Below are 25,358 nucleotides of genomic sequence, written 5' to 3'. Positions count from 1 at the left end.
CAGTTTAGTTATTTAGTTTATTTAAATTAACATAACAATAAAAAGCATGAAGATATACAGAACTTCAACATACCTGAGTGTACGGTGGCTCGGACCTATTACCTGGAACAGGATCAAGTGTTACTATTTCCGGCTGAGCTCTAGGTGCCATCCTGAGTGAGAAATAAATGATAATAATAAACATAAATAAATGCGAAAAAAAGTATTTTCAAATACTTTAAAACATTTTAAAATGTATGATTTGGAATGTCTGAAAACACCTGGTAAATAAATTATCAACATGAGAATTCCCTGTACTGTACAAATGCAAATAAATATACTAGTAGTAAATAAAAATGAGAGTGAAATACTCAAAATTAGAACTGAATAAAGACAGATGAAGATTTAAAAAGCAGTCAATGTATCAAGTTCAGTAGGTAAATGCAAACATTTCTTAAGATCTTTAATCTCATCAATCAATCTAAATTTGTTTAATTTTTTGTAAATAGAGCATAATGTAGGTGACCATGATGTGTTTGACTGTTTCAATGTATTCAACGTTAAAAAACTGCTTGACTGACTCTAAAATTTATTTGAGAACTTCCAATCCTCGTAATGCATAAGCAGCCAGTGTTTGAATATGGTATACTTGTTTGATACAATAAATATAGCCATCGGCCCAAGTTCGGTGGTCTACTGGATGTTGTGGGTTTCGAGCCAATTATGACAGAACCACTTGTGAAAGTGTTCTTAAATGTACTACAGTATAGTATAAAGTACAATTTACATCTGGCCAATTAAATGATTCAGTGACTCAACACTCAACTCAAATTTGTATAAATAAAACCTAATAGATCATTTGTATTTTTAATAAAGTTAATCACTTCCAAAAAACAAACAAAAAATCAACAAAAAAAATGTTTTCACTTTTTAATCAAATGTTTGAAAATTATTTGTTCAGGGGGAAAATAATATAATCTACTATAATATTGCCTGATAAATATCTACAATTTAGTATGAATTTATTGAAATCTGTTCTTGTTAAGACTTAGAGAAGTCACCAATTATGTTCAACTGTGTCGTACTGTGACCTGACCTGGATTGGTAAATGATGTATAATCTTATAATTCCAAACACAAGTCAACTAAAAGTAAATAAATACCTAAAAATCACAAATTTTAAATAAATAAAAATAGAACCAATTTTAAGAGGACACTTTCTGGACCCTTAATAAGGTTGTTTGGCGTTTTAAATGATATATTATTTCCTCTCGTAACATTTCATAATTCTACTATATTTAGCATTTTGGTAAAGAATTTTTTTGGTTTTCAAAGATAAAAATTAAAAAAAAAATGTCCTGTTTTTTTTCGATGTACAATTATGTTACCTTTCTAATGGAAACTCTTGCTGTTCAACTGGACGAGGTGAATGGTTGCCAGGACCAATTGCAGCATCTGTATCATCAACACTCTCATAGTCTTTAGTTTCCTGCTGCTGTAACAAAGATTCAATCTAAAGGTGTAATTATGTCATCTAAAAGGTCAGTAACTGCAGTAAAATTATTTATAATACACATTATGAAATATTCAGTGTTTTCTCAGTGTATCAGAGAAAAACTGAATATTTCATTATGTGCATTATAAATAATTTTACTGCAGTTACTACATTTTTTACTGCAATAACAAGGATTTTAATTTCAATGGAGACATTATGAGTCAGTTAATGCAATGGTATATGATGCGGTATGCCAAAAAAGTGAGAAATATGATTGTAAATGTTGATCTGGTCTGGAAGGTATATTTCTAATTTTGTATTTTACTTTTGGTTTGATAAAAAGAAATTTCCATATTCAGTTTGAGAAATAATAAAAGTAAACAAAATGTAGTTACTCCAATAAATAGCAGTAGAATAATTTTGATATGGTGGACCTAGGAATCAAAGGATACCGTAGGAAAAACCATGAAGTACTGTATGGTTTACCTTATTTTCGCCAATGGTTGCACCAGCGCCATCAGAGGTAGCACCACCCGACGCAACAGCTACAGATGGTGTAAGATCAATTTCGACCTTTGCATAAGGGTCAGTACCTTTGACCTCAGCATAATCAGCATCGTAGTCTTGATCTGTCAAGTCTGTAGTTTTGACCTCAGTATATGTGTCTTCGTCTTTGACCTTTGCATAAGGGTCTTCTTTTGTCTTACTAGCACTAGCATTCACATTGTCTGATTTTAATTTTTCCATGTTTTCTGCAAGTGTTTCACCTTTAACAATTTCATAGTCTGGGTTTCTTTTTGTCTTTTTAACTTCTGTATCACTAACCCTCTGATAATTTGAATCCATTGCATCTTTAATCATCTGATAATTCGGATCTTTCGAATTTGTGTGTTCCGGTATAAAATCATATGTTTGATCAAAATCCGGAGGATTAGATTCAGGAGTTGGAACTGCTGTGGGTGGTGGAATTGCTGGTAATCTTCTTTCAGATGTGCTCATTGATAGTTTTCCACCAAATGGTGGTGAAAGCCCACCAACATGTTCACTCTTTGGCCTTCGTGCCATAGGATCTTTTGCTTTGTCAGGTTTTTTGGCTGATTGTCTAGTAGTAACATTATTTTTTTGACTCTTTGAATGTCTAGTGAAGTTTCGTTCAGCATCCAGTGCAAGAGGATCGATAATTTTTGTAGAGTTGCCATTTGGAGTGGTTGGTGCAGAATGAGCCTTGTGAAAAATAAAACAAAAATTAATACATTAAAAAAATGTAATTCTAAAGTATGATCATGATGTTTCAAACCCTCGGTTCAACAATCTTTATAGCTCAAGTAATGTAGAGTGAAATAATTTCATATCGTGACAAATATCAAATGGCAACATGTAAGGACTATTAACATTAGGTATGCCTCCTGTTAAAACCACTCAGACCATGAAAATGGGCCTGTCAGCATTAGGATGGTACAGTATGTCAAATATTGTTTTGAAAATTGTATGGAAAATGGCCCATAGGAATAAAAGGAATGTTTTTGCTTCTTGAATGTTTAAATATGGAGTTCTCCTTATGAAAATGGAGATACTGTATGTAACATTCTTTGATTAGTTATGTCAGTCAAAGAGTCTGGTAACCATTTTTTTCCAATCTAGATTAACAAACAAGACTGATTACCTTAATCTTAACTGGAGGAAGTTCTTCTTGTGTTTCACTAGGCGCATTCGACTCAATGTCAGGCTGTTCTAATTTAACACTGAAAAAAAACCCAGAATTAATTTATTATGGTAAGCTCTCCTAAAACAAGTCTCTTTGAAAACTAGAAACTCTCCTAAAATTAGAATTAGATAAGATTAATCAATATGTACTATTGAAAATGCAGTTTGCAAACCAACTTTGAAGAAAACCTTCAACATTCCTTACTACTTAAATATTGAGATGCACATATATAAAATAAATATATGTATATTAAACCACTAATTGACACATGGTCTTCATGTTGCATGGTGATAACGGCGAATAGGAGTCCAAAGGGCAGGAGCATTCTTGGTACAATCAGGGCACTGTTTAACTTGGTACAGATGAAACTCAACAATAAATTGGTGCCTACAGGTATAATACTATATAGTAGACTTCAGCCTTTTATTCAATTTGAAGATTGAACTCCTGTATTGAATATTTTAGTATCTGTAAGTTTATTTCATTTAAAACCTTACCTTTTTTTAGAATGCGCACATAGAAGCAGCGCTACCACCAACAGCACACCACCGATAACACTGAGCATGCTCAAACTTGTAGCTGTTGCTATGGCGAACATAATGATGTTCTATTTTCTGGACACACCATAAAGATCCAACTGTTTCCTTTAAAATGATTTTGTTAACAAATCTGTAAGATATAAAAAATAGTAGTATTGATATTTATGTTCACTAAATTATTATTATTAAGCTAAAATCTGATTTGAAAAAAACTTCCAAGTGTTCTACTGTAATTTACAGTAAGGCATTTAATGTTTCCTTCTTCGATATTGGCCAGCGGAACTGTATAAATCAAACACTGGGTACTTACAATTATAATAAAAAATGTTATGCCACAAAATTGTTCCTGTTTTTTTGTTGTTTTAGTTTATGATAAATTTTGAAGACATAGATTGAAACAGTCACAATATTGAGCAAGATTTCATGTACCCATGTACAGTAATATATATTACAAATTCTGATTAAACATGTAAATATTGATTGATTTTATAATGTCAAATGATGAAGTTGATTCACTTCAACTAGCAGACTAATGTTTGACCTACTAAAGTTGACACAAAACTATTCCACTGCAGTAACTGCTCTACAGGTAGCTACATTTTGTTGACTCTACTGTATTACAATAGAATCAGGTAGTTGTTAATTTTAACCCCTGGTAGAATGAATGATGTACAAAACGGATTTAAATGACAGTACAAAACTACAATAAGATAAATCTAAACATAAATACTGTAGTTCATAAAAACTATACAGATCTTTACTTATCTTTGCATAATTATATCATTGAATGCAAGTACAGTATACAGTACTATTTATTTCTAATAAAAATATTTTCATTGAAAGATAATGTCCCTGTATCACATACTGTATAATAATATTCAAAAAATGAATCTTAAAGATATATTGTCCCCCTAAAAAAATATTTTTTTTAAATTTTTTTGTTGAATATGTTATTTTAATGTCACATAATAGTTATTCACTCTCACAAAAAATTGGGTCTGAAAAAAATTTATTTACCTGAGAAAAATGTAATTTAAAGCAAAAAATGGTCAAATTGTCTGGAAGACAATGAGTTTTTGGGTAATTTAACTGTTTATTTTGTCTTTTTATAGGTGAAATAATTTTTTCCCCCGTTTTTTTTCTTATGGAAGTGAACAACTTCATTAAAACTGCAAAATGGCCTATTCAAAGTCCGATTTTAACAATCTTTATTTTTCATGATTTTAGGGGACAATACATCTTTAAAGAAAATTGTTTACCTAAAAAAAAAAGTAAGAAAAAAATGTTTTTGGTTTAGTCTTTGATTTTTATAAGTGAAATCATTTTTTTTTTTCCTTTTCTTTATTTTTTTTATTTCAAAATTTTGTAAAACAGTGAGTGTAACACTGTAAAAAGTATGTACAATTACCCAAAAAGCTTGCTAAAAAATAATTCTATAAATAGTTTGTAAAGTTCTGCAACAACTGCAGTAGAATCATTTTGACATGGTCCCTAAATAAAACTAAATTTACTAAAAAATATTGATTCTCTTGCAGTTGAAAGCTTTCACGTCCGTTTTTAAATCGTTGATGTTGATTTAAGTATGACAGTTTTCACTTCACAGATAACTACTCTGAATTCAAGCGACGACTTTAGTTTGTTACGTCAATGCCTGCCCTTGGAGAAAAAATACCGATCATCAAATCTAAATATTTAAACATTTATATGGACATAAGATATAAATTTTGTAATGAAAATCTCAAAGGGATCATCGCTACAATTTAAAACTATACTAAAGAAAGATAAATCAATAAGTATATAAGTATGTTATAATCTAAAAAAAAGTTTATGAATTTTTAATTGAAAAGAGTCTGACCATGAAATGTTCTATTCTCAATGCTCATGGTTATAACAGATAGTTATTGATGTATATGGCATCCTACATACACTCCTTCCAAGTTATGTTACGTTTCGATTTTTTTCTGGTTATCGAGCTAAAAGATTTATCGATCTAAAATATTTTTTTTTACTATATCAAGTCGAATTAATGTTATAAATGTTTTTCTTTTCATAATGTTTACCTCTCACCGGAGAGGCTAATGTTGGTTTATCCAGGTAAGCTAGGCACGATATAGACACAATGTGCCAAAATATTTTTCTTTTTACTATATCAAGTCGAATATCAGTCTAGAACCTGTAGTGGTTTCATCTAATGGAATCCATGTTTGTATCCATTTTCTTCTTAAAATTAAATATAAGATATAGAACAGGGCTGAAATTAACACTAGCAAAATAGCAAATTGCTAAGTAGGTCTGTCACAATTATATGAAAATTTAAAAACTATCTAATTTTGTTTGTGCTTGCTCAAAATTGTCTTTCCCAGAAAAACTGGTGTTCCCAACTAAAAAATGATTTACCTACATTAGAACTTATGATTTGGAAAGTTATTGTACTACTGTAATATAAATTCCCAAATTCTGTATTCTATACATGACATCAATATGACCTAGTGTTTATCCCAGAATATTATAATAATGATTAACTGTTGTATGACTGGTAATTATAGCAAGGTGTATACTTGATCTTTGTATTTAACACTACTGCCTAATTTCCCAAGTGTAAAAGCAACAATTATCTTGTTTCCTATGTTCAAGGATTAGCTTCAAGTCCTTTGAATTTAGGTACTGAGTATTAAAATAAATTGTTTTTTCTTCAAACAAATAGATCTTGATCCTATAATGAGAAGATTTTGTAAGCAAAACATAGTAGTTAAACACAGTAAAAAGTGATTTAAAGTTGTTTACACCTACTCTATGGAACAACAAGTTGCATAGGAAGTTCGCCACAGAAACAAATAATTATGATTTTTAGGATTGCACTGTACTACTCCTATATCAATTATCATGAAATGTGTGCATTACTTCGCTTTTAAAGTGAACATTTCGTTTATTTATTCGACCAGCATAAAATCAATACAATATAATATATATATAATATATAAAAAAAGGGATGAAAAAATGCTGGGCGGCTTAAAAAACATTGATGTAACTCAAATGAGTCAGCTACCCATCATATAAATTTTAAAAATTTCATAAACTTTTGTTAATAAAATTAAATTAGTCTACAAATAATATAAGTAAAAATTTAAAGAAGAAGAAAAAAGTATTCCAAGAAGGGGGCTACAAAGTGTGTCATTCTCATCCTAATCACTCAATCACCAATCATAAACAATAATAACAAACACATATTTTTTTATGGTGTTATCTTGACTACAGTGTACTGTACACATTCTTTATTTAGAAAAATCAAAACAAACAAGAATCTGAAAATTTATCTAATAATATTGACATTGATTGTGAAGCAATTGTGTGGACAATAAACAATGTCTGTTGATACTGTGTAGTAGATTTTCAACTGGCATGTACAGTAGAAGAAGTTAAAACTGCAGGGCAGAGATCCCTCCCCAATGGACAGGTGAAATTTTGGCCATTTGAATGTACAGTGGATATGCCAAGCATTTTACAGTTTGGGAAAAAACATTTCTTAAAAAACATTTTCTGTATTTGATTACATTACCGGAATGTTTTTTTCCATATCAAGAAAAATTGCCCCTTTACTTTCTGAGAATGCGCATAATGAATTTCTGACTTGACAGTTTGAAAGGCAACCACGCAATGTTTCGATACTAATAGTAGTAGGCCTATTTAATTGTCTTTCAAAGCCCTTAAGAAGGCCTTCTCTTGGTGTACAGTAGGTTATCGATTTGTCTATAATTACTGTGTTTTACCAGTTTTTGCATGATTTTTAGGCCAAATCATAGTTTGTTTTCCTTTTATTCATCTTGATTTCCAGTACTTGAGAACTCTGAATCAGAAGGGTTGTAACATCAACATGGCTATGCGTACAGTACATGAAGACAATAATGTGACTCATTTGCTGCAATATCAGCTGTTATCAATATATCACAGACTGCACACATATGCATTCATGCTGGATTACTCTCATATAATCAAGTAGCAATAAGCTTTACTCTTGGGTAAATTTAGCTTTGTTAAACATATTCCTGAAATCTGTAATTTATTGATTGTACTGCTATCCAGGTATTACTAGACTTTAGATTATTCCAGGTCCCCTACTGAAACTGAAGTATTTTTTTAAAATAAAATTGATAAAACTTCCTGAAATATTATTACTCATCTTAATATGTAAATTTAAAAGATACGGTAGACATTATACACTTTTAACTGTGATTAAAAAACTGTACAAAACTGAACACATTTTTCAAAGATAATAATATTGAGTGAGTACTTTCTTTAATATTCAATTTACATTTATGATTTTTACAGCCAAGTCACAAGAAAAAAAATATGTGAACCATTTGATATATTACACTGTAATAGACAAAACTATATCTTTGGAATTAAAATATTTAAATTAATACTTTCTTGTTATTATATTGTATTCTTATTTATTTATTTATTTAATTGAATACCTGTATACTGTTTATACCATTGTTGACACAATAAATTATTAGATTAGAATCAATACACTAGACCTTTGGAATTCAACTATTCAACTTCTTCTTTTAAACATAATTTGTATGTCTCATGTATTACAGTATACATTAAGAGCCAAGTTATTAACCTCTTCCTATTTTTGAATATTCACATGGAATCAACGTTCATACAGAGGTCATCTGAATGTGTCATGCAAAAAATTAATGAGCAATTTTATTATTTAAAAATTTAATATTTAATGAAATCATTTGGGAAACTGTCTAGAGATTAGTCATCCAATAATGATGGTGAGAAAAACTGCTATAAAAAAAGATAAATTGACTTAAGATCAATATGTTAATTCTGATGAGGAAGATACCAGGTGATAATACATGTTTAGGCAGATGATGCATTTGCATGCCAGGTGATAAACCTATTGAAGCTTGACAGACCTTCATCCGGTATCACCTGGGCTCTAACCAACCATTTTATTTCATTATGATTATCAATAAATGTAAGCAATTAAAAAAAAAATAGGTTGGTAATCTTGCAGGGCATATATGTCTTTTTTAAAGACAAAGTTTCTTTTATTACAAAATAGAGTAGTATGTACTGTACTCTTGGTGCCAATAAAAAATTGACCAGTTCAGTCTTGGTTATATACCCGGATAAGTTGATTCATGGGCACATTTATTGCTAAGTTTGGTGGATAGGAACCAACTATAAGCCTGAACCAGTCGAATGTTAACATTGGGGTGAAAAGTAAAACAACACAGAAGTTTGTCAATTTTGACAATTCTAATGCAATTAGCTTCTTATCATTTCCTGAAACTCAGTAAAAACATCCCCAAGGGATCTTGCACTGCTGTACTTGAAAATTATTAAGTGATCATTTATAAAAAAAATGTTTAAGCACATTACAAATGGCGGAAATTGGAATGCTAGAAAATGATACCAAGCAAAATGCAATAACTTTTTATGACTAAATGTTTAAATAAACACAGTGGAACTAATAAACATGTGTACGGTTTCAGTTTGGCATTTCAACTGCTGCACTTTTTGTTTGATTTTATTGGTTTGTTTATTTTTTGCACTGTTTTTATTTCATTTTCTGGCTCCTCTCTATGTCATTAGGTTTCGCTTTAAATGTCTATTGTTTTCTGGAAACTGTATGTTCATTTTTATATGTTTTTGAAAAATAAAGAAATATAAAGTATACTAAATATACTTGATCAAATATATTTGATCACCACTACGAAAATGTTGACAAACTGAGTCTTACAATTTTTGCACAAATATTCAACTCTTGAATGAAAGGAGATGGCAGGACACATTGCAAGAATAACATACAATAAATGGAGAAAACAAGAATACAGAGTGGCATCTTCGAACTGATTAAAGAAAACGAGGAAAAAAAAAAAGTGGAGAGTCAACATCAAGAAATACATGGGAACTTCCGAATTGGAAAATACTATTAACCTCAGAAATGAAAGGAAAATGCTTGAGGAGGGTTCTGAGATACAATTAGCAGTGGATAACTATGGAGCTATAAAATTAGTTATAATCTAATTTTATAGCTCCATGGGATAACATTAAACCTACTGTTTTCTAACAAACCTCTTTTAGAAAAAAAAAATCTGCCAGAGTACACTGATACTGTATCCTACACTGGAATAAAAACGTATTTCAGTAAATGTTGCCTAAATACAAAAAAACACATATGTAATTTATTTAACATCATGCTTAATCTTTATCATTATCTATTCAAACACACAAGTCCAACTCACATAGCTTGTTCACACCTTATTTTGAAGCTTAATTTATGGACGATGACAGCCGAGCTCTAACTGTAAATGTAATATGAAAGATATTGGACCTACTTCGCAGTAAAAGATCAAATTATATCAGTATTTTGTAAATTTGTGATCGTTGTTGAATCTGACCTTTTTAAAGAATGATAAACATGAACTTTGAAGATGTTTGAAGGGTAAAATACATTGGGTAAAATTGGTTGGGTAAATGCAATCAGATATTAAGAATCTCTACATACAGTATTTAGGATATCATTATAATTATTATTTTCTTATGTTTAATGTTAATACAGGACCAAATGTACTGTACTGTAATACTTTCACATTCTACAGGAAATATTTCAATTGACTACTAGTACTACTGTACAGTAATTTATAAATATAATAATTATAATATTTGTCAGCATTTGATAACAAATCTGAGAGAAAGGATATCACCAGTGAGCATATGGTTTTATCATTTTTTTTTTAAATGGCCAATTTTGTATTCAATTTTTTTAATCTTTTAATTCTAATAATATATAGAATAAAAGTAAGTGAATGGTCTGGAAAAAAATGTTTCCAATGCGTTCAAAAAGTTAAATTAAAAGTACTTTATCATTATATACAGTAGAAACTTATTACTATATAATCTTTCTGGAAATTTTTGTTTGTAAATTGTGCATAACAAAAAATGTACATTTTATCTTATTTCATCTATCATGATTGTTTAGTGACACTGAATCTGAATATTAAATCACAATTGCTATACACATATACTATCAGTACACATTTTCTTAGTGTAATCAAAACCATATTTTCAAATTATCATCAAAAAGAATATAAAAGATTTGCACATTTTACTTAATTCTACTACTGCTCAAACATAAAAACACGATATTGAACATGCATGCAAACTGCAGCCCTTCAGTGACCTTTTCTACGAGTCATTCTAATGCATCGGAAATAATTATTCGCACGTCAGGCAGGTAAGTTATAGCGATCTGTGAGTGGATTGTTTCCGATGCCCGATGCAAATAAAGATTGCAAAAACATCCGTCCAGGTAATGCATACGAAATAAAATATTAATGAATGTTTTCAGGCCAAAAAAATGTAGCAACGATTTTTATGCATCAAATTTATTTTTTCATGAGATTTTGTTTCTTGTTTCATATTTAAAAGGTTGCATATTATTTAGCATGTGATCCTTTTAGATAAATTAAACAATATTGGCTTTACTACAGTAAATACTAGTTCAAAATAATATTCATTATGATAATTTTACTTTTCATTTAATATTGATTTTGTCTGTTCAAATGTTTGTTCATTTTTATTTTTTTATTAATGGTACAAAGAAACAAAACAATTTGAATGTCAAAGTAATTACAGTAATAAAATGCTAACTAAATAATTTTAATTTTTTTTAAAGAAAACCTACAGAGAAGCGTGGTAAAATACAAAGTTCTGAATAATGTATATATTAATTAATAAATGAAGTGGGCTATAATTGTTTGTAGTATGCATGGCAACTACCAAATATTTGATAATTAATTACAGTATTTTCTCTATAATTCAGGATTACTGAATACTGATCGGTACCTGGTAAAACGGACATACAGTAAGCGGATTGAATGAAGCGAGTAAACATCAGTTGTCAGCTGTACCATGTCATGTCTCATTAGTTATGCATATCCAGGTCAGCATTTAAACAGAACTCAAATTATAATAGTTTAATATAGTATTTTCTAAGAGCGTTGAATTGGAATGAGTGTTTAAAAAGTAAAATATCATAATAATTTTATCTTTATACTATAGAATCATCCAATGTATTCTTATTCTTCTTATTCAATGTTTCTGCCAATTGCGAAATAACAGATAAAAGGCAAGGAATGACTATTGACCATGTTTTACTGTTTAAATACAGTACTTACAGATGCTACAGTACTTAAAATAGAAACAAACCTACAAACACATTACCAGAAACTGCAAACTTTCATTTTTCTTAATTGTAATAATGATGTGATAAATTACTGTATGCATTACTGTTATGAGCAAGATCAGAATTTTGGAATTCAAAAATTCATATTTTTAAATATCTGTATTTGTTTGCAATCTAAAAAGTTTACGTTGCAATTCTTTAATACAGTAGCTATTACAGTTGCTATTACAGTTACAGTAACTGACAAGAATAATTTTGATATTTAAACAAATTTTCTTGCATTTTAGAAACTGTTTCTTTAAATCATTTATTAACCAATATTTTCATAAGTGATAAATATATTTTCGTTTATAAATTATTATCTAAATAATAGATTGATGGCAACTGACATTCATAAACTGACTTCTGATTATTAATGGTTTCCTCTATTTAGTATTAAATTGTTATTGGGTTGGCTACTGTACTGTATAACTACACCATAGTATCACATACTGTACACACCCAATAATTTACAATTCATAATTAGATCATTTAAGACACCTTTATTGTTACCTTTCCATGACCTTTTAGTGGATGTAACTTTAATAGCTCTGGGGTTATTGAACGTGAATAATAATAATAATAATATTAATACATCATTGCATTTTTTAAATTGCTGGAGCACAAAAGTAGCTTGATAGCATATTCAGAAGAGGGATGCTGAATGGATAAGTTTAAGAGCAATGTTAGGAAAATTTATGCTCTCTTCCTCCGCTATTTTAAAAGCCTGGGTTCGCCCTGTGTACAGTACACTTTAAGGTGTACGATTTGACAGATTGATTTTCCAAAAGTAATTACTGTATAATATTAGGCGGATTTAGAAGGTCATACAGGTGAAAAAAGGCTGATAAAAAGGAGGGTCTCCTCCTCTTTCCCACTCCACCCCTCCTCTTTACAACTCTGCCCCGCATTTTTCCCACTCCGCCGCGCCTCTTTCCCACTCCGCCACACCTCTTTCCAAATATCCTGGATCATCACCTGAATTATTACTGTCTATAGGTCAAATGAAATGGAACAATTTCAAAAACGAAATATATATTGTCGAATGCCCTTGCTTACAGCAAATTATCATCACTTCCTTTTGATAAAGTAACGGTACAGTATGTTAATTAATGTTAAATCTCTACATCAGAATCTTCTAGAAAGTAGTATCCGTCCAGTAGGCTACAGACTTCATATTGATAGATTACATATGAATGATCAAATCTAATGTACTATCGTTAATACTTAATGTTATAAATAATTTCCATTTAAAAGGTTAGTTCCTGAATCAGTAGGCATACGGTACAGAAACTCACCTTTATTAAACTACAGTATGAATGCTGGGATGGGCTGTTTACAATATGCAGAGGGTGTCAAGAATTTAAAGGTGGCAGGAAAGATCATAAAAAGGTACTGAACTGTAGATGAGGATAATTCAATTAAATTCATCTTTAATTCTGAATTCATAATAGAGATGAAGAAGAAGTGCCAAACACTCATTGTACAAGGTTGGAGAAAATAAGCCATTGAGAATTAAGGCTTGGTTCACAAGAACTACAGTATGGAACGAACAAACAGATAGTTACAGTTGGAAATGTGGTCTAATTACGGACATACAGTATGAATTAAAGAAACTATGAAACTGTACCTGTACCTGTACATGAACACTGAAACTACCAAGCTGAGAACCCTAATAAAGACCTGAACATAAACTGGAGATCATTTTGGCCTGAACTTCAGTAGGATAACTAAATACTGTGTGAACAATGTGTATTGTACCCTAAAATAGCCATTGGATCCTGATTTAGACATCCATATTATGTTGGAATTGGTACTCTAACTATTATAAACCAGATCTGCATTGAACACACATCATTCATTGTACAATACTGTGAGTTCAAAATTGAAATTTACTATTGTATTTACCTGGATACAGGATATTATCAATCCTATATTAAACTTCAAACAGGATTCTCAAGATTGAGAAATCCAACTAATGAAATAGGAAACACTGATTTGAATTTGTTTAATTCATTGATACTGTTTCAAGGAATACAGTTTAAAGAATACATAATAACTCACTCATTAATAAAAACAATAACAAGTAGTTATGATGCTATATGTATTGTCCATTATTTAAAATATTATCTTTAATTATTTGTTATTCAAGGGTATACCAATAACCGAATAGATAAAATATTATTATAAAAAATTACATAATAACTCACTCATTAAATTAAAACAATAACAAGCAGTTATGATGCTAATGGCATTATCCATTTAGAAAAAATTATCTTTAATTATTTTTTTATTCAAGGGTATACCAATAGCCGAATAGAAAAAATATTATTATAAAAAGAAATTATCAGTGAGTCATAGAATGACTCCACCCTAGTTTATATTCAACAATAATGTATGTTATTTAGATTGATCAATACTGGGTTGGAAAAAAGTGAACATTTACAGTAAGTAGCAGTTACAGTGTTATTTTATAAATTTAATATTTATTTACTCTTTCTTAACATATTTTGTTTTATTTTCCTGCCATTTTGGTGTGAGAAGCATGTTACTGATTCCATAAGCGGTCACCTTGTCTGCCTCATTTTCAACACATTCAGTCACATCTTGTACTTTATATTAATTATATTTACAGACACCTTTGCATCATTTTTGTTAACAACTCCCTACTACCCATTCATTCATGGTGTTCAGAAACACAATAACAGCCAAAATGGCGATGTCAGATGATTCGTTTCTGTATTCAAGAATAAATTTTAATTACATTTTATGAAAGATAAAAAAGACAAATATTTGTGGGGTTTTTTGTATTATTAATACAAAGATTGTTATCACAAGAACATTTTATAATTTACATTTTGCATAGAATACTATTATTTAGAATTTTTATTACATGATATAATTGTGCTCAGGCTGTCAATTGTGAAGATGTGGTGTATTAAAAATGGTGATGGGAGGCATCTGTCATACAAATATCAATGTTCCATGGGTTGGTTTAGAGTTTTGATCCATTGTTTAATTCACCACTACACATTCCGATTTTTAATATTACAGTAAGCAAAACAGAAACTTGTCGATTTTGTTAACAGCTTTTTTGTTGAATGAAGTGCTTTTTATAGTATACAATGCTCAATGGTGTTTAATATTTTAGTTTAATAACTATACAAGTTATTTTACTGTTGTTACATCAAAACTATCAAGGGTGAAATCCATGCTTACGTATTACAATCATAGTGATTGTTGTCTGTAGGTTGGTATGTTAATAATGGGAAGTCATAGGGGAATCCCCATACAGTTAATAATGTTCACCTTATCTCCCTCACCAAAGACTAACTGTATACTGTAAATACTATAGGGAGGGTTTTATGCATTTAAAGTCTTAATAAAAGTATTAACAGCATCTATCATTACTTTTTAAAAAGAAAAATTTTAGAAATTCTAATACCACCATTTAAGAAACAATGGTTGAAATATCCTCCATAAGAAACCAATAGACCACAGTATTTTGTAATATCCAAATTTTAGTGTTAGTTCATACAGTAATATTCAATGTGTGTTTGTTACTGTGCATTGTGTAGAGCATGGATATTTAACCTTAATATTTATAATAATAATGAACATACAGAAAGCCTTTTTTTATAATATAAATCATAAACTGTACACTGTATTGCATAAACAGGCTTATACACTTAAATTATTGAAACTAAAATTGTGTTACTGCAGTAAAAACAGGTTTACTGCAGTAGAACAATATTGTGTCTTAGCGTTTCAACGATTTGGATGTCCAAATATGGAAAATAGGGATATCAAATTGTATATATTAGCCTAAGGAATAACAAACAAGGATATCAAACACAATGAGCTGACATGAGCTCTATGATATCATTTCCTATGTTTTGGTAATGGTCATTACAGTCTATGCTTTGTACCATATGAGACATACTGATAGCATCCTTTTAAGTAACAATGCATGTTATTATGTTTTAACCAATAACTAAATTTGAAACTATTTTGACATAATGACAACGATTTGTTGGGTTTTACCGCAAATGTGTGTATTTAACAAAACAGGGATAAATAAAGTTTAGATTCTAGATTGTGTTTCGACTTAATATAATAATAGAAGATAAACATTTTTGCACACAATTGAATACTGACTGGTGCCAGGTGGACTAACTTTAACAATGAAAAAAAAAATTCAATACAGACTTGGGGCAAGTCTGGGTAAATATTTCATTTACTAATTATTAATCATATATAAGAAACTAAAAAATAGAAAAAACACATCACTCCATCAACGCATTGTTAGACCATAGGCCGTACATAAAACAAAAGATTAAATACTTTTATAACAAAACAACAAATTTGAACAATGTGATACGTGATAGTAATAATGATGATTTTCAAACCTAATTATGCAAAATCTGTTAACTAGTTTATTTATTATACAACAGTATGGTATGATACTCTCTGGCTTTAATACAGTACAGTTTTTAAACATCACTGATGGACGACCACATTAATAAAAAAATGAATCTATCATCTCTACTAAAAAATATCTAGGCCTACCTACTATTAAGTGTTACTAGTATTATATGTAGTAGTACTTTATCTAGCCTAGCTAGTTACTACATCCATGGATCCACCAATAGCAAGGTCAATAAATAGTAAAACTCCTTAGGCCTACACTACATCTACGACAAACATGGTCAACTATGCTAGGCCTAACCCATGTGTATATGTAGGTCATGAACCCGCTCTTCTTGTCGTGTGTGTTATTTCATTCCAGCAGAAAACACACAACGCCCGACGCTATCAACTGATGAAGCGGAAATACCATTTCCAGGTTCACTTTCCCAACTGCTAGCTAGCATAATATGGAAATAAGAAATGTGTTTTTGTATGTAAGTTTGAAAACAAATATTTGGGAACAAACTGTACCTTACCTGATTGTGCATTCATCAGCATATTTCAGATAATCTACATGGCGATATTTTGCGATGAGTTCATGTTACACACCCGGAAATGTTGTGTTCCTTTTCTCTAGCGTAAACATTGGAAATTAAAGGTCAGAGGGCATATAACGTAGTCGTCAATTATAATTTTACACAAAACTATTTTTATATTGTTTATTTTCGTATTTATAAAAAGAAAATTATAAAGATTTAATTTCTATAAATCAAAATGTAAAACAAAATATTTTCTGAAATGTAGTATTTGTATTAATAAATATCCTTATCAATTGTTCTTTAAACACTAACTTAATGTTAATGATATAGAATTAGTTTGTTCTATTAATTACATGGGTAAATTAGAATAAATTTTGAACAAGTTTATAAATACATAATTACATACATTAATTTTCTTTATTATATATTATATTGTTAGGCAACATTTTATTTTTATTTTCACTATTGTACCAATGTGTTTAGAATATACTAAGTATTATTGCAATTATTATTATTTTTTACCCAACCCGAGAAACATCAAGGACAAATTTGAATATGGATTATTCCAAGAGGTCGAATTATCGGTCTTTTCGCCATTTACCACAGTAAAGGTACACTGTTCTCGATTGAGCTTAGGCCAAAATCTGGCAACGTGTACTATATTTAACTGCCATCGAATTCTAAATTTACCAAAGAAACGTTCTTTGATAACTAATTAATATAAAATGGCTTCTACTTCTGAATTAGCTTGTGTTTACAGTGCCCTAATTCTTCATGATGATGATGTTGCCATCACTGTAAGTACATAGGCCTAGGCCTACACAGTGTATTTCACAAACATGTGAAAGCTATCTTGACATTTCAATTATTGTACATAACATGTGTAAACTGCAGCTGGCATACAGCGTATGAATTCACTGAAAAGTATTTTTAATTATACATTTTTTTGCTGTGTAATTTATTGGTTTTTATTTTTAATGTAAATCCATGGAGTAAAGAATTTACTCCATGTGTAAATCCTTCCTTTTTTTACATTCATTCATTATTTTATTTGTAAATACTGTACCTAACTATCTAGGCTAGTAGGGCCTACTAGCTAGGTAGGTAGGGAAGCCTCTGGACGTACCTACGTAGCCTATTATTCAAACAAATGCCTGGTCTGAAGCATTATTTTTATACCGTTCAGGAGGTTTTTTAAGCCAATTGTCCTGCTGTGTTTATTCCAAACGAAGTTCTATGGGGGCATTTATTCTAACGAGCGTCTATTATTACAACTTATTTTGGATATACTAAATGCACTTGTCAATTGTATGTTGTTTATGATATTTTGAGTGGTAAAGTGACAAACATTGACACACCATCGTTCATTCATTGATGTGACATACCTCTGCGTCAGTAATTATTTGTAAATGACGCACCCATGATGCACCTCTTCCGGGGGTCGTATCGTATAGTGGGTCATACAATTGACAAGTGCATATTAAATGTTTGACCACTCTGATATTTTATAATAGGCTGAAAAGATCAATACACTTGTAAAGGCAGCCAACGTCACTGTGGAACCATTCTGGCCTGGCCTATTTGCCAAGGCTCTTGAAGGAGCTTCAGTCGGGGATCTCATCCGCAATGTAGGCAGTGGATCAGCAGCAGCACCTGCTGCAGCTGCTGGTGGGGCAAGTGCCGGTGATGCCCCTGCAGCAGGTAAGATCTTTCAATATCTTTTTTTTTGGTGGGATTTCAGTGGTTAGGCAGATCCAAAGGAGCTTGAATGTCATGGCACAACCATGGATGCAATTTACAATTCCTTGTGCAACTGATTCTCTGTGCCAATAGACAACAGAATAAAGGGTGATGTCGACTCTGCATTAGACTCCAAACCAAAAACTGCAGTACCAATAGTAGACATGTGCAGTTGACTGTGCCAATTGAAAATGTTATTGAATGCATAACCATCTGAAAATGACTGTATTCATAAAGTATTGTTGTTTATTCTGATTACAGAAAAGAAAGAAGAAGCCAAGAAAGAAGAGGAATCTGAATCTGATGACGACATGGGATTCGGTGGGTTGAATATTTTTTAATTTAATCCTGTATTCTGGTGCTTTTGAGACTACTGTATGTTCAAATAACTTTTTTTTACAAACATAGAATTGTACTCTAAACCTTACACTTATTATTTCTTGCAGGTCTCTTCGACTAAGTTGGTTGTCAAGAAGAAACATCCAGTCACAATCACATGTTATGCTATTTACCATGGCAAATGAATTGACTTGTTTATTTCTGTGTAAATCAATAAAAAAAAAATGAAAATTATAGTAATTGTTATTTAGATTCTTTTGTTTTTGTTTATACAAACCGTTAAATACTGTATCATCGTGATAATATGTTGCAAATGTTGCTGCTGCGTCTTCACAAGCCAATTCATGATCATTTACCCATACTGTATTTTTACCAAAGGAATACTAATGAGAGCCTGTTGGTGCTTGGTCTTATCGACATCATAAGTCGATGCTAACCAGTTGTTCAGACTGATGGGTAGGCTATGGTCAGCTCTAACTGGATTGCATTATCATTTAGCGCGAATAATTATTCGTCGGTAATACTGTACAGTACAGTACTCCCGACAAATATTTTTCTGGTGGCTTCTTTTCTGCAGGAGTGGCGACAAATCGTTTTTCTGCTCCTTTTTGCCAGGAGTGACCTGCTCACTCCTGTTTTCCTGCTTGGTTGCAATCTGAATCAGTGTATATACAGTATTTGCAAAATACCATAATATAAAAAAAACCAAATTGATAATCATCATCAATACATATAAATTATTTAATCAAAATACATTTAAACCAATAATAAATGTACTGTATAAATATATAAATGGCTGTCGCAAATAATATTGGCATTGCAACTATTTTTCCGAAGACCAAATGATGAGTGGACAAAGCATTACAGTACTGTATTGAAATTGAACAAAAAGCTGCATTTTGCAAGACGGTAGAAAAGAAGACGGAATGTTATACAGTAAGCTAAACTGTTACTACTGGAGCTGAAATACCAAGTAATTTTGAAAAGGCGAGAAAACTTACTACTACTAGGCTGGGAGAGGATTTTTGCATGTTTGAGAAGTTAATCGCAATAATTTGAATTGAATATGCACTGTCTTTTTTTCCTTTCGTCATGTAGTGCAAGTCACCACCATTACAGTACACTGTAAAAAGAAGCTTGGGAAGGCTTACAGAATATTAAAAACTTTCTCGCTGATGCTACCTACACTCAAAAGCGTCGTTCTATAAATATATATTTAAATTCTTGTATACAAACGATTAGCTAGCATAAGACACTGTTTTTATAAAGTGATTGTCACGTAGAATAGTTAATATAATTGTTAAACCATACACATTTATCTCGTATTAAAAACCTGAGGTCACCTCTAAAATTAATAGCAAAAGCAGCATTACAATTAGTATTGGTCTTGAATGCAGACATTTAAAATACAAAATGAAAACCATATATCCTTAAAATTCAAGGTAATTTTTGTCATAAATAATCTGTGTAAATAATCTATTCTATATACATGTTTCATTGACTAATTTTTGGTTCAATAAAATTCTTACAGGCAACAATAAAGCCTGGTTAATAAAATTCTGTAATACACCTTAAAAATAAAATATTAGATACACTAATCTTATCTTAGTTTAATAATTATGATTATAAAAAAAAATTATTATAAAAGAATTATATTGTTGATGTGTTTTTATCTGCTAATTGAAGAGTGCAAGCATTCAGATAAAAAAATCTTACAACCAATATTCCATCATGTATGCTGAATTGAGATTTTTCTGTATCGCAGTGAAGCTATTCTGTTTGAGAATTTCCACTTGCTTCAATCTCGACCCATTCTTTTTCTTCTTCAACACCATGAAACACTTCCATGATATGCCGGATACAGACCAACGAAGCTTCCCGTGTTTCCTTTCCTGCCATCTGAAAATTGAGAAAGCCATGTGGTAGGTTGTCGATAAACTCCAGGTGAACAGGTTTCTCCAATTTCTTCAGACGTTTGGCAAAAGCTACACTGTCATCACACAACGGATCTAGAGTAGCAGACTGAAAAATAATATTTACAGTAGGCTAATATACTTTTTTTTCCATCAAAAAATAATGACAGTATGAACGTACTTGTACAGAACTATAATAAACCACAGGACAAACATGAACTTACCAGTAAGTGAACAGGAGGAAGTCCTTTCAAAAGCTCATCATCAGCCTTCAGAGGTGAAAGGTATCCATTTCTGAAGATTGGGCTCTCTTTAAACTTGCGAACTGGTGAGTCTATGTATGCTGGCGGTTCTAACACAGCAGTGTCAACCACTCCAAATGACTCATCATCGAGGTCCAAACTCAAAGAATCACGGGATATACTCTGAGGTATTGGAATGTTATCTGGATTCAGGTCAACTGGCGATTCTTCAATGTCGTCTGAACGAACCATAACCATTGGCGAGAAGTTTGACTGTGTTACGCCTTCGCCAGTGTTTGTATTGATGACAGCAGAATCACAGGATTCTCCAGCAGTTTCCTCCGAAGTGGACACATTTGCAGAATCTTCTGTAACCAATGTTGCAATGTTTTCGTCATCGTCTTTTTTATTACATGTTTTGTCATTAATGTCCGTGAGTACCTGAGAAGGTGGGACTTCTTCCATTATTGGGCTTTCTTTAGCACTGTTATTAGCTAAGACTTGAAGTGAAATCTCTCCATTAGATGTACCTGTGTTTTCTTTTTCCGCTGGAGATACGTCACCGTTTTTAAACACTCTTCCTTCTGTATCTGATCTGGAAGCTGTCATTCCGTTAATTTTATCATTTGCCTGTGCCACAATATCTTTTACATAATGTTCATCTTCAAATTCCTCTTTTATTCCGGCATAAGATGAAATACATGTCATGAGAATTCCTAATGGTAATAAAGGATCCATTATGCTCATAAGACGAGAGGGGGAGGGTTCCGTGCTAATCATTAAAGGCGCATAGGCCGCAACTACACCATCTGGAGCACGTATACCATAGGATGCAGCACGCATGGCAACTGATATGGCTAGATTACCACCTGCACTATCACCTGCTATGCAAATTCGCTCACCTGTGGAACCTGGAAATAAAAAAAAGGAATCTTGGGTAACCACATACAATCGTTATTTAATTGTACAGACAAGGGCAACCTTGTCCGGAAATAGTACATAAGATTTATAAAATTTCAGGGAACGATTCACTTTTTTGGGGGTTAATCGTACATATTTTTTATTGGATTGAATGATTATGTTCGGTATTGTGAAGTAGAATAATTAAATAAACACTTATAAAATTAGATATAACAATCATACCAAGATGTGGAGCATTTTGGACAGCCCAGGCATAGGCAAAAAAACACTCCTCAAATGCTCTGGGAAAGGGTGCTTCAGGGGCTAAGGAATAATCAACAGAAACAATCGGAACACCCAGTTCTTTACACCAATTTCTCAGATAAATCTGTTGAATGAAAAATAAAAATAGTTATGGTAACTTTATTAGCATGATTGTAAAGAACCAACTAGCGGTGAGAGAACTGAGTATAATTCTGTAGTACTTGCCTCGTGTGATTTTGAGGTTTGCGCCACAAATCCCCCACCATGGAAGTGGATGAGCAGAGAAGATGAAAGAGGTGATGGCTGAACTTTGTTCTGCTTGTTTTGAATACTCTCACCTTTACTCTTCGGTGGTGGGAAAAGCCAAGCCTATCAAACAAAATATAAAAAATAATCATTAAAACATGATACTTAAAAAAAACCAATTGTAATGATGATCAACACTGCCCTTTTTTCACCCATGGATGTAATTTTGCAGAAATCTTCTTCCCAGCCTAATTTAATTTTGTTTTCACCAACACATAACTTTTTGATACCAACTCTAGCTCCTCTCCTTCCAACTCTCCATTATTCAACAACTTCTTACTCCCTTTCCTGATCAAGAGTATCATTGAAATTGCCACTACATACCTGGCCTTCTCGTTCGTGGAAACTCAATAACCTCATTTGTGCAAGGCCTGGCCCTGTGTGAGCACAAGGTGGGGTGATGGTCACACTCTCACCGCCAATCATGGAAGGCATCTCGAAGTTGTGAGGTGAAATTTGAATAACTCTGTTAACTGCCACAGGTCCAGCCATGTAACCAGACATTTCCTAGAAAATTATGAAATAAATCAATGAAACCAAGATTCTTTATTGGTCCATAACTGTAAATGTGTCTTGTTTGTTTTTATTGTTCCTCTGCTCACACACCTAACGTTTACAATGGGTAAATAAATATACTGGTTTCTTTTCCTTATCATTAATAGCCATGCATTCCCAATCATCCTGCCATTAGGGCAGATAAAAACAATACTGTAGCTATTATTAATAGCTGAATATATTGGAACATGTTGCCTTTTATGCAATCAGAAATATTGCTTACAAGAAAAATCTGCCATTGTTCACATTTTTAAGATGAATTTCTTGTCTATGCCATTATAAGACGCTGTACTTTAAAATGTAAAATATCTTCATTTCAAAGATAATTATTAATAATTAAGTTAATGTATGTATTCATATTTTTGTCCTATGTGTTTTCTGACTGTGGTTTCCCCTGTTTTTATATCTTTAGTAAATATGTTAACCATACATTTTAGAAAACCAAATTTCATGTTCGCCTATGATTGTGATCAATAAAGAATTATCATATATTACGACTAAATTGTAAAATATCAAAATGTAGTGAAGACTGAATTGTGTGGGCAAGCGCATGTACTTACACTAACGAATGAAGCCTCTGTGATAGACCAGAATGATTTACAGAAGGTTACATCGCATTTAGTTGTCATCTCAACAATTCTTTTTGCACGTTGCTCTGGATTAAGCATGTATTTCCCACTGACATTTAAAGCAATTAGAAATGTATCAGTAACTTAACACAACATAAGGTATATTAACTTACATTTTACTCTCAAAGAACCTAAAAATTAAGCCTGTCAGTCCAGTTCTATGTTTCACTAATATCATATTTATTATTAGGATTCAATAAGGAAATAACTAAGTTTTGGAAATTGGCAATTTTATTTGGCAAACCTGTGATATAGTGTTGTTGCCGTTCGGCCAATCACACCATCATATCTATGGTAACCTTCGCTGAAAGATGCCATTGCTATAGCGACAGTTTGCAATGGCTTGTACATAATGTCACTAAACTGAAAAAAAAAATGTTTTACATATTTTTTATATATCATAATAAAACAATAATAAAGATTTTGTTTAAAAATACTCCTGTCTACAGTACGTCATAGGCCTAATGTGTTTGTAAAAAAAACAATTTTTATTGCAGTTTTCTGTACTACTAATCTATCATACATTTTTACCTATACAGTACCCAACACACGGACTACATCATAATTTATTAATTAATAATTATAAATAAATAGCCTTGGCTACTACTACTAGCTAGGCCTCCCCAGAGGGCCTATACAGTAATATTAAAAACATATTTGTCTAGAGACTCGGAGTGAGCAGGGAATCTCTTTCTATTTAAACCCCTCGCTACGGCTCTAAAATTTAATTTCAGAAACAGAATGTACCTGAAATCCTAGGCACCGCCCATAGAAACACTCTCTATCCAATGCTTGTGCCAACAACAACTCGGTTTCTGGAATTTCACTTTTATCCGTAATAAATAATTCAGAAGAATCTGAATAACACAACAACTTTTGAGCAAATGTGAGCATTCTACGCAATTGGGACATAACCCTGGAATATGCATCGAGTTCTTTACAATAATAGCTTCCCCTAAACATCATACTATCCCTGTTTCTAGTTATTGTCTGGCATAGTGTAATCACCCGGCCTACGCATTTCTCCACCACCGTAAGCAGGCTGCGGTAGCCGTTGCCAGGTATGCTTGGATCGAAATCGAACTGGCCTGCCGCTTGTTCGATGGCTTCGAGCACCGGTTTTAGGGCGTCACTTTCCTGCTCTAAATGGCATAATGTTGTGAAAAAATGTTCAGCATACTTCGACTTTGACGTTTGATAATGTTCAATATTGTTAATAAGAAGAATTTGGAGAGTTTTTATTGGCCACAAAATAGATTTTTCACCCAACGGGGCTTGTATACCGTCTTCCTCCATTTTCTCACGAGTTCATTAATAATATGCAAATGACCGAGGTATATTTAGAGCGTCATTCTGACGACTGAAGCATTCTCTACTTCTCTAGCTACGGAGCGCTATTTATGCCTTTATTTACTTCCGAAATAGAAATAGTAATTGGTAACTGATCCAATGGATCAAATTTGGAGCACAGTGATATAGAATAGAAAAATAAGTTAAGACTAATTCCGCCGCCGGACTAGCCCTTATACGAAGTGGAGTTTTAAAGTAGAAAACCCCAC

The 25,358-nt window shown here is 31.7% G+C and overlaps 3 protein-coding genes across 3 annotated transcripts in view; 1 reads left to right on the top strand and 2 right to left on the bottom strand.

The window, feature by feature from the left end:
• LOC144850304 (uncharacterized) overlaps nt 1-17,002 on the bottom strand; it is a 32,773-nt gene extending 15,771 nt beyond the window's left edge. Inside the window, exons 1-6 of the mRNA XM_078707554.1 lie at nt 16,909-17,002; nt 3,676-3,847; nt 3,137-3,215; nt 1,960-2,697; nt 1,367-1,473; nt 74-152 (exon numbers count right to left, since the gene is read on the bottom strand). Of these exons, the coding sequence (XP_078563680.1) occupies nt 74-152; nt 1,367-1,473; nt 1,960-2,697; nt 3,137-3,215; nt 3,676-3,776 (1,104 nt within the window). The 5' untranslated portion in view covers nt 3,777-3,847; nt 16,909-17,002. The remainder of the gene's footprint in view (nt 1-73; nt 153-1,366; nt 1,474-1,959; nt 2,698-3,136; nt 3,216-3,675; nt 3,848-16,908) is intronic.
• A 479-nt stretch (nt 17,003-17,481) lies between these two features.
• Nucleotides 17,482-19,224, top strand: LOC144850311 (large ribosomal subunit protein P1-like). The gene is made up of 4 exons (XM_078707565.1): nt 17,482-17,708; nt 18,426-18,612; nt 18,913-18,972; nt 19,098-19,224. The coding sequence occupies exons 1-4, from the start codon at nt 17,637-17,639 to the stop codon at nt 19,109-19,111; spliced, it is 333 nt and encodes a 110-aa protein (XP_078563691.1). The 5' UTR covers nt 17,482-17,636; the 3' UTR covers nt 19,112-19,224.
• A 488-nt stretch (nt 19,225-19,712) lies between these two features.
• Nucleotides 19,713-25,107, bottom strand: LOC144850303 (hormone-sensitive lipase-like). The gene is made up of 8 exons (XM_078707553.1): nt 24,547-25,107; nt 24,044-24,162; nt 23,731-23,848; nt 22,940-23,122; nt 22,535-22,678; nt 22,289-22,433; nt 21,128-22,056; nt 19,713-21,012 (listed from the first exon to the last, which is right to left on the bottom strand). Exons 1-8 carry the CDS (start codon nt 25,093-25,095, stop codon nt 20,761-20,763), a joined length of 2,439 nt encoding a protein of 812 aa, XP_078563679.1. The 5' UTR covers nt 25,096-25,107; the 3' UTR covers nt 19,713-20,760.
• Between the last annotated feature and the right edge of the window lie 251 nt (nt 25,108-25,358).

This window comes from Antedon bifida, chromosome 8 (genome assembly GCF_963402885.1).
Source record: "Antedon bifida chromosome 8, ecAntBifi1.1, whole genome shotgun sequence".
NCBI classification, from domain to species: domain Eukaryota; kingdom Metazoa; phylum Echinodermata; class Crinoidea; order Comatulida; family Antedonidae; genus Antedon; species Antedon bifida.
The sequence above is the reverse complement of the archived record's forward strand: the minus strand, read 5'-3'. Positions and strand labels throughout refer to the sequence as shown.